The sequence below is a fragment of the Rhinolophus sinicus genome, chromosome 14, assembly GCF_057876585.1.
Source record: "Rhinolophus sinicus isolate RSI-liver-muscle chromosome 14, RSI-T2T, whole genome shotgun sequence".
Lineage (NCBI taxonomy): Eukaryota > Metazoa > Chordata > Mammalia > Chiroptera > Rhinolophidae > Rhinolophus > Rhinolophus sinicus.
In genome coordinates, this window is record NC_142514.1 from 48,809,567 (window position 1) to 48,824,176 (window position 14,610).

The following is a 14,610-nucleotide window of genomic DNA, read 5'->3' on the forward strand; positions in this document are numbered from 1 at the left end:
GTGACCTAGGAACTCATCTGAGCCTCCTTTTCCTCATTGGTAAATTAGAGATAATAATGACACCTGCCACATAAGGTAAAACAGTAACAGAAAGTTCTCAATAAATTTTGGTTGTCAGTATCATCCTTTTACTCCTCACCACAATTCTGCAAGGTAATAATCATCTTTGCTCTACAAATTATGGAATTGAGGCCCAGTGTAACTTGCTCAGAGTCTTTCAGAAAATAGTGGTTAAGCTAATTTGAATATGTAAAAGTGCATGTTCTTCCTTCTACCAAGACAACCCCTTTGAAACTGTTTGATGTTAACCCCAAAATGACTTTGGTCTGTAGATGGAGAACCTGAACCTTAATAATTTTTCATTTCTCTGTGCTACTTACCAAGAATCTGGCTCTGAAAGCAGCACCCAGGCTGTGGTCCCTATCTTGACCCTCCGTCATTCCGAGAGCATTCGTTTTTGCTATCGGAAAAAATTCCATCCTAGAGATCTGATCACATAGCACAACACTACTGTTTGTGCAAAGCTGTGCCATTTCCTTGGAGCCTTTGTAACCTGTGCTAGCACCTGAGGTCACTACTGGGTAGAGAGATCAACGGCTCAGTGGGAGCTAAGTAAAACATTTATGGGATCTGGTGAAGGAACCATTACAACTGGGGCCACATCTCTTGGTCCATCTATGATTCAGTTTTATTTCAGAGAGCAATTCATCTCTCCCTGTTTTAAAAGACACCATGCTTCAAACATTTTATAGTGTTTTAATGGCCCCCCAAAAGGGAGTTCCTAAACATATTTTGAGTGCCTACTATGTGTCTAGCATTATGCTTGGAGCTACAGAGAGTCATTCATAACCATTACTGTGAGCTAATAATCAAGTGGAAATATCTAAATAACACGGAACAAAATAAGAACTGCAAAAAAATATACTCCCAATGTGTACCTTTGTTTTCCTTGAGGCAATGAAATGCCAGGCAAATAGAAAGGCCTTCAATATGGGTTTATTATTTTGAAGAAAACAATGTGCTGTGATGAAATAAAAGAAGGGAAAAATTTATTCTGACCGGGAGGCTCAGGGTAGGCCATGGGGAAGAAATGTTACTGGCCTTGAAGAATGAATGTGAATGTAATAAAAGGAGAAGGAGAAGGCCTTGAAGGTGGAAGAAGCAGCTTGAGTACAGGCTGGGAAGTGTGTGTGCTACACTTTCAGATGTCAAGGAGAGTCTGCCACTAAGTGCAGGTTTCCCACAGATAATAGTGGAAGATGAGGGCGTGAAGGTAAGCTGGAGCCCATCCCAAAGGCATGAAATGACAAAATGGAGTTTGCATTCTATTTCCTGAATAATAGGCAGGTTGATAAAGAGTGGAGTAATATATTCACTTCACTATTTTTGGAAATTATTCTGAGGATAGTGCAAAGGATGAATTTAGGAGATGAAACTGAAAAGAGGACCATAAGCTAGGAAGCACATACAGGAAGCTCATGGCATATTACTGTCAGCAAGAAATGAGGCCCTCACTTAAGACAGTTGCTGAGAAAATAAAAGAGCATTCCAGGGAACCAGGGACCACTCCCCAGGAAAATCATTTGTAACTGTTCACAGGGAGTGGGCGGGACTAAAAGATGGGATGAAAGAACTGATTGATGCAGCCAGGTATCTTGGGAGAAGATGATAGGTACCTGATTCCCTGACAAGACTGAAGTTCTAGAAAATCTCATGTTTCAGTTTCATGACCATGCCTGGCTGCAATGCATTAATGGTATTTTCCAACTCCTTTCAGTATTACAAAGCATGATTCTCTATTTTCAAGGCACTAATCTATTTGATGAAAGTGAACCATTCAAAAGAGAGCTTAGAATGTGCTCAAACAGAGTCCACACCTATGCCCTCCATAGCTTGAATTTATAGGGAAGGCAAAATTTTACCACCACCTGTCTTAGGTTTTCAGTTGGACCTCAAACAAAATGACAAATTAACAAGAAAAAAAGCACACAGAAGTTTATTAATATGTATACTTCATGTGAGTACGGGAGACATCCAGGAAAAGTAAGTAACTCAAAGAGGTAGCTTTAGAATTCAGGATTAAATACCATTTTTATAGCAAGGTGGAGGGGATGGAGGCCTTTTAGGGAAGAGTACATGATTTTTAGGAAAGATGAATGGTCCCTTAGAAGAATAGATGGGAGGTGTGAGAGTCTGTGACACAGTTTGTCTGGGTATGGTATGGACTTCTGGTCTCTCCTATGATGAAACTCCTAGGAAGGTACTTAATGACAAGTGGGTTCCTTATGGAGGATTTATCTTTAGGCAGATTAGTGAGTTCAGAGAAAGTCTCTTGGTACATTTGTTGTTTTCACGGGCCTACAGCTCAAAACAGTCAATATGCCAAAGTGGCATACTTTGGGTTGGTCTATTCTGCAGCCCTTAAAACTAAAGCCAGCAGCCTAAGAATGACCATCTCAGACAGTCATAGGAAGTATTTATAGGATCAGTGCCTTGGGGAGCTGCTTTAAGTAAGGTTATTCTGCACCTTGAACTTTTTCTTCATGAAAATACATTTTACCTCTCTCATCTCTTTCTTTTTCCTCCCCATGCTTACGCTTTTAGAGGAAAAGTCCGGTAAGAAATAACAATTCCTTTCCATTTTGGCCAAACATTATTTATTCTGTTCATTTTCATTATCTGCATATTTAATGACTGACTGTGTTTAACATCTAAACAAGATTTTGAATTTTAAAAACAAACCTTTGTGAATCAAGACAAGGCCTAATTATGCCGTTTGGGGAAAAAGGAAGTTGGTTGCTAAGTGATTTCACCAGCCTGTTATTAAGGGACATGGGGTAATTTTTGCAAAGATTCATCTCTGCCTCAATCACAGGCATATGACCAAATATTTTAGGTACTGAGTTTCATTTATTGTAGCTTCCACTTGAATTAGTCAAGCTACATGTAGATAGCATGAACGAGGCAAACAATTTTTTAAGTTCTTTTTTTTTAATCTACAACATGAGAGCATCCATCCTGAATGAATTCTTATGAAGCTTGCCTAGAAAAAGGAAGTTGTCTCTTTTAATTTTTTCAGTTAATCAGAAAAATATTTCCTGGAGTTGTCAGTGTCAGAAAAAGCGGATCTTCATAAAGTGTAAATCACCTCTAATATGCTACTTTTTAGTACAAGTGGGTGATTTTTAGTGGCAGCCCAAATCCGACATGATGTACCTACATTTTTTTTTTTTTTTAAGTAAAATTGAAAAAGAATTTATTCTGAGAATTATTTTCTTCAGAAAAGAAAAAAAAAAATAGAATCAATGTTCTCTTCTCGGCTGTCTGGCTTATTGGGAACATGTTCCCAAAGATGCTGATGTGAGGCTGACACAGGTGACCTCACCACTGGAAAATATAAAAATATTGTATTTCCATGTTAACAAGCACCAGAAGTGGTTGCTTGGTTTTATTTAACTCACCTCAGCGTATGATGCAATGAGTGCTAAAACCTCTTATCCTACCCATTGACCCAAACCCAGAAGTCTCTGTACCACGCACAAGATAGCACTTATAGCAAGTCCATGATAGGAGGGAGGAGGAACAAAAGACACAGAAAAACAAAAAAAAATGGGATAAAAATATTACTTTGTCAAAATATGAGCCCAATGTCTTTTTGTTTCCCCAAATAAAATAAACACCTATTATTAGTATTATTACTAACAACTGATTATTAATTACTGATAAACTAAATGTCCCACTTCTGAGTAGAGTCAACTATGTATCACATGCTATGCAGCATACATCATTGGTGCACTTTAGTAGCCTTTTTTATATTTTGCCAATTTCACTTATTCTCCTTGACCCTGAATCTTTCTCTGAATCATCCACATTTGGCCACTTCAAATATTGACAAGACCGTGTGACCTGAAGTTGACCCAAGGTGCTTCAAAAATTCTGTTTCTCATTGGTTTTCCTCTTGTTGTCCTTACAGCAATTCTAACCACAAGTACAAGTACGCCTTTTCATTTTCAGTTGTGTGTCATTAAGAATGAGTCTTAAAAAAAAAAAAAAAAAGAAAAGAAAAGAATGAGTCTTCTTCTTCCCACTCCCTTGCCTCCTTTTTCTTTGGAAATGTCATCTTGATTGGGCAACCTGGTCCACTCTTAATAATAACTTGGTTAGTAACAGGCTCTCTGCTTCTCTTGCCAAATGGAATTTCAGATCATCCCAACCAAGGCCTATTGGACATGACAGGTATTCACCGTCATCTGACTTGTAACAGATATACAAATTTAAATATAGACAAACACCAACCATGGGGGTGGGGGGGTGGCAAATGGGTGCTTGCCAGATAGTTTGTTTTCACCCTAAAGCATTAAAAATAAATAGGAATATCGGTTAGGATCAAAATAATAAACATAATGATCATATATCCTAATTCTTTCCTAGGAAATTCTCTAACATGGATCACTGAATGTGCTATGACTAGAGAGTATAAAAATACCTGTTTGGTGCTTTATAGCCTTTCCTGGATTTTTCCCTGTTCCTATAGCACTGAATTTAGCAAATAAGTGTGTTGTAAAGCTTCAAAACCTGAGGCTAGTTATTTAGTGATTTTGATGAACATACAGATTATATTTGGTTACTTTCTTTTTTAAAAATATCCTAAAACACTTACTTGCATTGGCTAAGACTAAGATATCCCAGTGAACTGAATTTAAATTCCTCCTTTCGTGCAAAAAATAACAAAACAAAGCAGGTGTGGAGTAAAAACCCTGTGTGGACTGCAAGGATATGGATAGACTCAAGTATTTTCTTTAGGGAGGCATATTCATGGGGCAAATTTAAGAAATATAAATGCACAAATACAAATATATCCAAGATCTTCATTCTAGTGACCAAATCGTAAATTAGTAGTACCATGTTTCCCCAAAAATAAGACCTAGTCAGACCATCAGCTCTACTGCGTCTTTTGGATCAAAAATTAATATAAGACCCATTATTATATTACATTATACTATACTATATTATATTATACTATGTTATACTATATGACTCAGTCTTATAGTAAACTAAGACCGGATCTTATATTAATTTTTGTTTCAAAAGACACATTGGAACTGATGGTCTGGCTAGGTCTTATTTTCAGGGAAACATGGTATTTACCTACGTTGAAAACAGCCTCAAAACACAAAGAATTGTCTCCAAGTTCAACACCAAGATAAAAGCGGAGGGAAAAATAAAATGTTTTCAAACATCCCAAATTCATCAGAAGATCAAGAGAAATCTAGGAACGGAACAATTAATGTTTCATTAGGAATGCAGGAAATTGAATGTTCAGAAAGTGAGTAGACCCATTGCAAAGTCCCTGTTTGAGTAATCAGGTGGAGTAATAACAACAGCAGCTAAAACTTACCGAGAGCGTATTTTATGTGATACAAATGCCTGCCATCAGAGACAAATTGGCCACCTGCAGATTCGAGCAACTGCATAAGTGTTTTGTTTGGTAGTGCAGTAAAAAACAATTTTAATCTGCATTGAAACACCAGATCGTTTGAAATTTTAAAAAAATCAGATAAGGCATCTTTTTTTCAACAACTCTGAAGATCTGGCAGCACGAGGCCCATATTTTTTCAGGGCAGGCACAGGTGCGTGCACCTGAGTAGTGGCCAGTTCACCAAAGCTTGGTGAAACACACATGCCCTTATACCTGGCACGCCTGCTCCTGGCCCTGCACACATTTGAGTTTGCAGCCCCACACTTAGAGAGTGCAGCTTATAGAATATATCCACACCACATCCTGAATGGGTTTCCTTCCACCTTTGAAGCCAATGTATTGGCAGAACGAAGACAGAATGCTAAGGGCTTCAAAGGTAATGGGAAATGAAGGGAGAAAGAGTAAAATAAAACTTTCAACAGGGAACGCCTCCTCCTCTTTGGCTGATAATGACTTTGCTGTCCAGTTTGTGCTCCTTCATGGTGATAATTAAGAGAGATAAAGCCCTTCCATTGACTTCTGGAGTTCGTCTTTCTAAGGTTTCAGATTGCTCTTCCTTATGGACCTTGAGACTTTCTGGGCCTGACCTTTCTACAGCTTCTAGTGGGTCTTCTGGGTTCTGGTTAATGAACTTATGACTACACGAACTTAGCTGTTCCTTGGTGAAGGCAATCAATATAGGGTCTATTGATTAAAATTTAGTGGTTTTTTTTTTAACTCACTGGAAATTAAGATACGATTTAAGTTAGGTGGATTAACATATTGAAATTATTTTGAAAAGTATTCTTTATAATCTTATATTAATAAAATTTCTTGAATTTGAGTTTCTGTTTCTGTATGGCTACAATCTGCATTTTACATTGCATTATTTCTCATAATTTCATCTTGGGGATACTTGTGTCACTTTTCATCCCCTCTTCACTGTATTTTATGACACTTTTAAGAATGAATTGTTTGCCATATAAGTGAAGCTAAAATCATAAATTGCCACATTTCTTTCTTTGGAAGAGTCTGGTCATTAAAGAATTATAAAGCCTAAATCTTCTTATAAAATAGTATTTGAACTTCCCTCAAAACACAGTGTGAGTTAATAAAAGAATTTAAGCCCAGAAATACATATTCATCAGTGTCCTTTTTTCTAATTTTACTTCAATTGCATCCATGCACATAGACAGACTTATAAGAAAGATGGGATCTGTATGGAGCAGTGCCTGGAAAATAAGGCAAATGATAAAGTTTAAGTTATTACAAGTAAAATTGACTGGAGCAAATATATCTAAAGTCCTGGCTACTTACAAAACTCATCTGAGAAGAAACCGTTCCCGCATATTAACCACACATGTTCTTTGCTTAGGAGTGCGACAATGTCACACTTGGTGTCCTAGAAAGAACATGAGAATAAGAGACCAGAGATCTCAAATCTCTCTAACTCTACCCATTTACTAGGTATGTGTCTCAGAGCCTCACGTTCCCCTTTCTTATAAAGGCAGCTGGACTAGATAGTCATGGAGGCCTCCCAGATATGAAAGACTATAGGTTTCCATTTCCTGGCTATGTTCTGGAGAGTAGAACCATCCTCTTTCTTTGAACAACTTTCTAGTTACCTTTGTGTCTGTGCTCCTGGCCTGGATTTGGGGATTTGGCCAATACTTGGTCCCAGCAGCCTTTGGTGAATTCATGGGTTAGCCCATAGCCTAAAAGTGAGACTCTGAGCAACATCTCTTTTCCCACTCACATCATAGTCATGCTTGTTACCGCAGGAAAAAATCCTAAAAAGGGAGTGCCATCAAAGATTATTGACGGGTAAATTGATAACAGCCATAATCCTGGTTTGAGGAGTGCAAGAGAAAAGTCGTATATCTGCTTGTGTTTTTCCAGACATCATCTGGTCTTCTATTGGTATCCTATTGGTGCCGGACAGTTTCATTATTCCCAACTGTGTTTGGCAGGGGCAGCTCATCTTCCCCATCACATTCCTACCTAGAGATAGAGGCTGTGCAAATCACCAGGCCAAAAAAAAGATACTTGCAAAATAACGTTCTCATCAGCACTCATTCCACAGAACACTAAAGAGAACAGCCAGGTAAAGAAGAGGTCGCTCTAATTCTGGTCTCTGGTTTTTGGAGGCTCCAATTTAGGCCCTCATTATGTGGGAAATGCATGATGCCGATGATGTTTGCTAACACCCTATTGTTGGGGAAACAGTTTTCCCTGTATTGCCTGTTATCTCAAAATCTCCCCTCCCCAAATAATTCAAAGAAAACTCCTTGTGACAAGACATTAACAGCTGTCAGTAAAGTTTCTTGTACATTTCTGCTTTGTTCTATGTATACATAACTGAAACCAGTATATCCCCAGGAGCAAAGCTATACCAAACAATGGATAAATTCTCTTTAGTGTTCTCCAAAGCCTCCTAATGGTTTAAATAAGCCGCAAACATGATGCCTGCCTGTCTTCCTTTGGCTGATAACGATGGGTTGGCTGGTTATGAAGTCTTCTATTACCCAGGCCTGTTGACTGATCCATCATTCTCTGACTAGGTGTCTGTTCTCTCTTCCTTTTTGCTGATCACAGAGGCGCAGCCCGGTAAGAACTCTCAACATTTTTACCTTAAACGTGTGTAGAGAAAATTGTTGCCAAGGCCAGGTGACCAGGTTGGCTTCTCATTAAATTTATGATAACCCAGTATAAATGAGGTGGACGAATTAGGTTTACTGGTTGGAAATCTCTGATCCCATAAGTGTCAAGAGCATATTTTAGGATTATCAGAGCATTTTTCCATAACAAACTAAATGCATATATAGGTATCCCAATGCCTAGTACTAAATTTCAAAAGTGTGTGTGTGTATGTGAGTGTGTGTGTGTGGGGGGGGGCGCGCAAGATCTGGAGATTGGCCAGAAAGCATCATAGAAGCTTATAACAAAGTGATAATGAAGAATAAGAAAACCATAAGGAAATTAAAGAAGCAATATTTAAATCACATAATTTTTAAGCCTGAATTTAAAATAAATCCCTGGACCATTAGTTACGTTGGTTAGTATATGCTAATACATAATAATACATAATTATAGTTTCCATCTTGGAGAAGATATGCTTTCAAGTCAATATGCCTCAGCTGTCACATGATTCTATATTTCAAGACAAATCAGCATTAATTTTAGTGTTCAAAGTGAAATTTCAGGCATTTTCCTCAGGTTGAAGAGTGTAATGAATTTAAAGCAACAAAAAGAAGGGTCTTTGCTATGTTTGAAGTGATCCCCCATCTATCTGGTCAGCCCCTGGACAGAAGAACTGGAACTGAAAACAATGCCCTCTAAAATATCCCTAGCACTATGCCAAGTCTATTGATCCGTTATTATTTGAGGCAAATATTCTGCCCCAGCTGACAAGCTGGTAGTCCTCTGTTTAAACCACTTGGCTGAGGATCAAAGATCGCAGTGCAGGGATTGCTATTCAGGTGTGGATGATTCCAACCCAGTGGTTAGGTGACATCTCAGAGTTTGGCAAATTACTCTTTTTTTTAAAGGGGGGGCGGGGAGGGTGCTTTAACGAATCCAAAATGAAGAAAATTTATTCACAACCTACGTACAAGAGTAATCATTGAAAGGAGAAAAACATGGTCACTTGGTGAAGAGAAGGTTTTTTTCATTCAACAGGCTTTTCTCCTGAATACAATTTGTGTGGTCAACATCATCTCAACCTTGTTCTATTAGATTAGTGCAAAAGTAATCGCGGTTTTTGCAATTATTTTTCACCTTTTAAACCGCGATTACTTTTACTTTTGCACCAACCTAATTGATTTACCATGCTGCGACGTGAAGGCCATCAAAATCTGTGTGCTGGAGCCAGCTAACAAAGAGACTTTTCTGTTGTTGCTGATTTGCTGCTGCTCATTCAAATATCTGTTCCTTTCTAAATTCATATTATTTTATTCTTTCTAATTCCTAAACAACAGCATTTGCTACAATATTTCTGCCGTGTCTTGCTTGCACTTAGCTGGTGATTGTTCATTCATGAGGAGTATAGAATAAAAATGTTACAGGGGCTTCTTGTTCAGTGCCTCCTCCCAACAGTAACTATGTATTGAATGAATTGGTACACCAGGAATCAATGAATACAAAAGAAACTTTGTACTTTTCGTGGTTTCATAAATATTACATTTTTAATAAAAGGGGTAAGACAGACCAAAAGGTCTTCAATACAGCCTTTGGGTCCCCTAACTCCTGGATTTCAGGTCTCCTAATACTGGGGGCCGGGGGTCCCATTCCCTCAATGCCAATCTTGCAATTGACTGCTTGAAACTAGAGCCCCTGTGTCTCTTCTTCAGACCTTATTAATAAAAATCTGACTAGCTGAGCCTCCATAACCTAGAAAAACATTTCAATTTAACTCCATTTAAACAATTTGTTCTCTTATTATTTTTGTCGCCAATCTGATTTTCCAAAAGCCAACCTGTATCCAAACTCCCATACAGAGGTAGCTAATTTAAATTACCATATTTATTTAAAATGTTTATTTATACATTTAAATATGTGTTCATGTAATTAAATATATTAACTTAAAATGTTTATTGAAACAAATAAATATTTATTTTTAAAGTTTTTACTAATAACGTAAAAATTCTCTATATGACACACACAGAGATTGCATTATTAGGCAAAACAAAACAGAAAATATAGTTTGAGGGATTGCGCCACCCACTAGAAAGCACCTAGTGGATCTTTGTTCAGATTGAAACTGCTTCTCTATCGTAAATGAGTTCAAAATGAGACAAAAAATTCTGAGAACTCCCTAGGAAAGAGGGAAAGAAGCTTCTCACAGTGCTATATCTTGTCCTGAGTTATTAGTGTTATCAATTGAGAGAAGAAAACATATGTGATCACTAAGTTGAACTTTCCCCAAAGTAGGAAAGTAGAAAAAAATGTATGTTTGGTGACACCCACCAAGCTCGTGGTCACACCCTTTATAATACCTTCCTATACTTCCACTTCCCTCACCCCAGCTCTGCCCTGTCATTCTCCTAACAGCCCTGACAAGCCAAGCCCCACCCATGGTGCCACCCTTCCAGTGGTCTACTTTTCTAGAAGCACCTCATGCTAAGAATCTTTTACAGTGGTTTTGAATAGAAGCTTTTATCTAATCAATCTTTCTGTTATCAAAATATGTTTCTCTTAGGGCATTATAAAAACTAGAAATGGCCTTCTCAGATTATTCCTGCCAGGGCTATTTGCATTCCAAAGGAATGACTCCCAAGTGGTGGGTCAGGTAGCAAGCAAGGGGGAGAAATTGGGGTAGGAGGCCTGGTGGGGAGGATGGAATTCTCTGGCTCCCTGAATAAAACAGCCCATCCCATGGCAATGCTTCCAAGTTTTCCTTCTCTTTAACATTTGCCACTTACATCTTTTAAAATAGCATTAGTAAACTAATTACAACTGTTTTTACCAACAACTTATGGACCCCATCTGATAAAAGCAGACAATACTCCTAATACAGGCTAAGATTTTCAAACATCAAATGTAAGTTTAACTTGGATTTAGTTTCTTGTCTGCTAGACTTCGGAGTTGTTTTGTTTTTGTTTGTTTGTTTGTTTTTAAGAGACTATTCAATAGTTGCTTTAATGTACCAAATCTACCCAGGTAAGGGAGTTTTCTGGTTCAGAATACTTATGATTTAACTTGTCTTCCTCTCTATAACCTTTGAGTAAAATGAAAAACTGATTTATATGTGTGTCAACAATTTCTAACTTAAATGCCATTGTGAGAAAAATTGCATTTTTCCCCATCTGCATTTCTTTGAGTTTAGTTTAATTGCAATGACAAAAATATACATATTGTACATAACATATATGTGGTCTTAAACCTTATAGTTTCTATTTCTAATTCTAGGGTGCAATTAAAAGGAACTTATCCAGTAAGTATATCTTAGCTACCAGAAATAGAGTGCAATTTAAAAGAAGGAATAGTTCCTTGGATCTAGCATATATGCATTTGACTTATATACTTTTGGGCTTGATTTTTAAGGTTACAAATGTCTTACTTTTACAGCAAAGAAATCTTGTAATAATAAAAGGGCTTGGTAGGATCTGAATGGTTAATGTTTAAATTCTGAAAGTGAATGTATTTTTGAAAAAACATTGCTATTTTCTTTCTAAATTTGTCAACTCTTGCTGTATCATTTGACTTTAGACATTAGGTTAATCAAGTATGTGCTTGGTGTTGGGGGTGGGGAGAGGAGGACTGAAAGTAGGTGGAACTCACTCGTTCTTGTGTTATTCAATATTAAAATTTTAGTCAACCAAAGTGATACGAAATAGGTTATAATATACATAAAGCATGGCTCTCCCTTGCTGTGGATAGCACATTCTAGGGAATTCTAAATTCATGGTTGCTAGTTAAAGGTATAACATTTTCTTGGCATTTCAAGAAAAGAACAGGCAGAGAATGCTGGATTCATGTACTATGTACATATGGGCTGGTTTAATCTTCTCTTATGGTAATTGGGAAGCAGAACAGATCAAGGCAGCAGACATTCGAAGAATGGTATGTTATTCCACTAGCTCTGCAGTTTACAAGTCTTCTATTCAATGTCGTATCATAGTAGTTCCTGGTTAATTAGGTTTTACAAATGCCAGAGAAAAATGTTACCACATATGCTTAATATATGACTGTTGCATTGCCAGGGGAGGGGATTTGTTTTCAGGGTTTGTTTTGCAAAGTTTTCATATTGAGTTGCTTATTGACGGAACTTACATCTCTAAGTGTTTCCAAACATAGCTCATAAGACACACAAGTAAGGAATAGCAAAAGTATGCCTTAAAAGTTCCTCTGTCCTGTGCATCAGGTGAAGAAGTGGCCAGACCCAGGCGTTCCACACCAACCCCAGAACTTATAAGGTGAGTGTGAAAGACATTGGTTGTGTTTTAGGCAAAGTACCACCATCGTTAACAATTAAGCAAGTCTCCTTTGAGCTAAACTCTCAGTTCCTGTTAACAAAGGGCCTGCCCATATGTTTACATCCATAGCATGGTTCAAATATGTTATCATTTCTCATAGTACCCGAAGCCTGAGGGAGACCTTCATGGAAGTACTCTGTGGTCATCTACAGCAGCTGTCTCTCAGGATGTACAATCCCCTCATTAATGGGAGAGTCGAAGGTCTATACGAAAAGGTCTTTTGGGGTCTGCAATGCTAATCTGAAATATGATGATACTATCCGACGAAGAGTACCCTATTTAGTTGGATACAGTCTCATGATACATTTCGTCTGCTGTACACCAAAGGAATCTTCTGTTTTGGTTTTGGTTTTGGCAAAATATTGTATTTTACACTGTGTATTCATTGGATTCAGCAAGTATTGTACAAATGGGTCTTGTTTTCCAAAAAGACTCCTATTTCTATTTAAAAACTGAATCTTTTTAATTTCCCCCCTTCTCTAACCCTTCCGCTCTCCTCTTCATCTCTCACCTCCCACTGCACACACAGAACCCATTAGGATCAAGAGGGAATCAGGTCTGGGAAAGAAATGGAGAAGATTTACACTATCTTTTGTTAATCAGTTTAAGCATAATTGGGAGAAAGGATGAGAGTTTAACTTATCACCCTCCTTTCCCCCCTGATTTTTCAGTACTCATTTTCTCTTTCTGAGATGTGCTGTACTGAGTTATTTGGAGGCTAGAACTAGTCTACTGGGTGGGCGGGAAGGATGGAATTAGAAGCCGGTAGACCCAGTTTCTTATTCAAACTTCCTGGGTGGCTTATCATTTAGCCTCCCTATGCCTGACTTTCATGAATTATAAACCATATTAACTATAACACAGAGATGTGGTGAAGACAAATATCAATGGTTTTTGAGATCTTCAGAGAGCAAGGGGCTTTGCAATAAACTATTACCTCTAGTGTTATCCTTTTTAGAGAATCAGGATGCTTTGAAAGAGTTTCTCTCCTTCAACATATTGAACGAGCACCTTGGTCCCTCATTGAGAAGCAGGGATCTTGTCTCCTACCAATTCTTTTGTCCACAATATTCGTACATTTGACATCCTTATATGTACTTTCCAGCCCTACAGAAGTTTATGTAAATGCATACATGCGTACATATGTATACAAGTGCACACACAAACATCTGCCTTACTGTGAAAAATATTTGAAAACTTGTGTATCTTTTTTAGCATTAATAATCCCTTTCTCTATGTTTTGCTTTAATGCATGTGATTTAGCAAAAAACCTCCAGATGACACTATGGCCCTAGCTCCCCTCTTTGGACCACCATTAGAATCAGCTTTTGATGAACAGAAGACAGAAGGTAGGAAAAATGTGTATATCTGTAGATTTGTTTTCACTGAAGTGTAACTTACATGGTATAAATATATGTTTTGAGACACGCATATTTCTAATGTATCATCAGATCTGCAGTAGCTGTTTTTGATAATATAAAATGCTTTTATAAAAATGATGTAATTTAAGAGTACAATGGTATATGTATAATAAAATGTTATTTTTCTAGGATCCATTGGTGAAGGGAATAAATGTAAATGTTAAGGACGACAAAACTTGAAAGCATAATGAGGACACTAAGTTACAGTAACAAAGTAGAGTGAACGCAACAAGATAGAATTTTATTTCTGTTTCACCTTAACAGTCTCAAAGTAAACAATATACGTAGGACTGGTAGGGTGGTGCTTCTATTCTCAACATGTGGCCTTCATCTCTGGGTCCAAGGGGGCTGCCCCAGCTCTCATCACCTCCCAGTCAGAAGAAAGAGGGATGGGGGTGGAGAAGGAACAATGGACCTTACTGCCAATTCTTGAAAAAGCAAAATCTGGAAGAGACACCATCACTTCCAACCAGAGCCATCAGAGAGCATTTAGTGCCATGTAGCTAGCTAAAACTCTTTAACTATGAAGAAATGGAGAATGTGCTAGAAGGCAGGCTAGCAGTCAGCCACCTCTGAATATTTTTTCAATGATTTAGTTAGGAAAGTGTACACAGAGCATCCCTAAATGCTCCTGCAGTGATTTGTCTGCAATTGAAGTCCTGCAGTGAGGTTATCAGTTGTTTTATTAACTGATCTGCGATCACATTTAAGACATAATTGTGCAGTCACTGAAGGTGGGATTTGTGTCATTTGAATC

General features: G+C 37.7%; 1 protein-coding gene across 28 annotated transcripts in view; it reads left to right on the top strand.

Annotated features, from left to right (window-relative positions):
* Nucleotides 1-14,610, top strand: part of SGIP1 (SH3GL interacting endocytic adaptor 1) — a 194,844-nt gene that overhangs the window by 109,857 nt on the left and 70,377 nt on the right. For all 28 annotated transcript variants that reach the window (XM_019731952.3, XM_074334889.2, XM_074334896.2 and 25 more), the window contains 3 exons: nt 11,366-11,390; nt 12,321-12,372; nt 13,696-13,781. In XM_019731952.3, the coding sequence (XP_019587511.2) occupies nt 11,366-11,390; nt 12,321-12,372; nt 13,696-13,781 (163 nt within the window). The remainder of the gene's footprint in view (nt 1-11,365; nt 11,391-12,320; nt 12,373-13,695; nt 13,782-14,610) is intronic.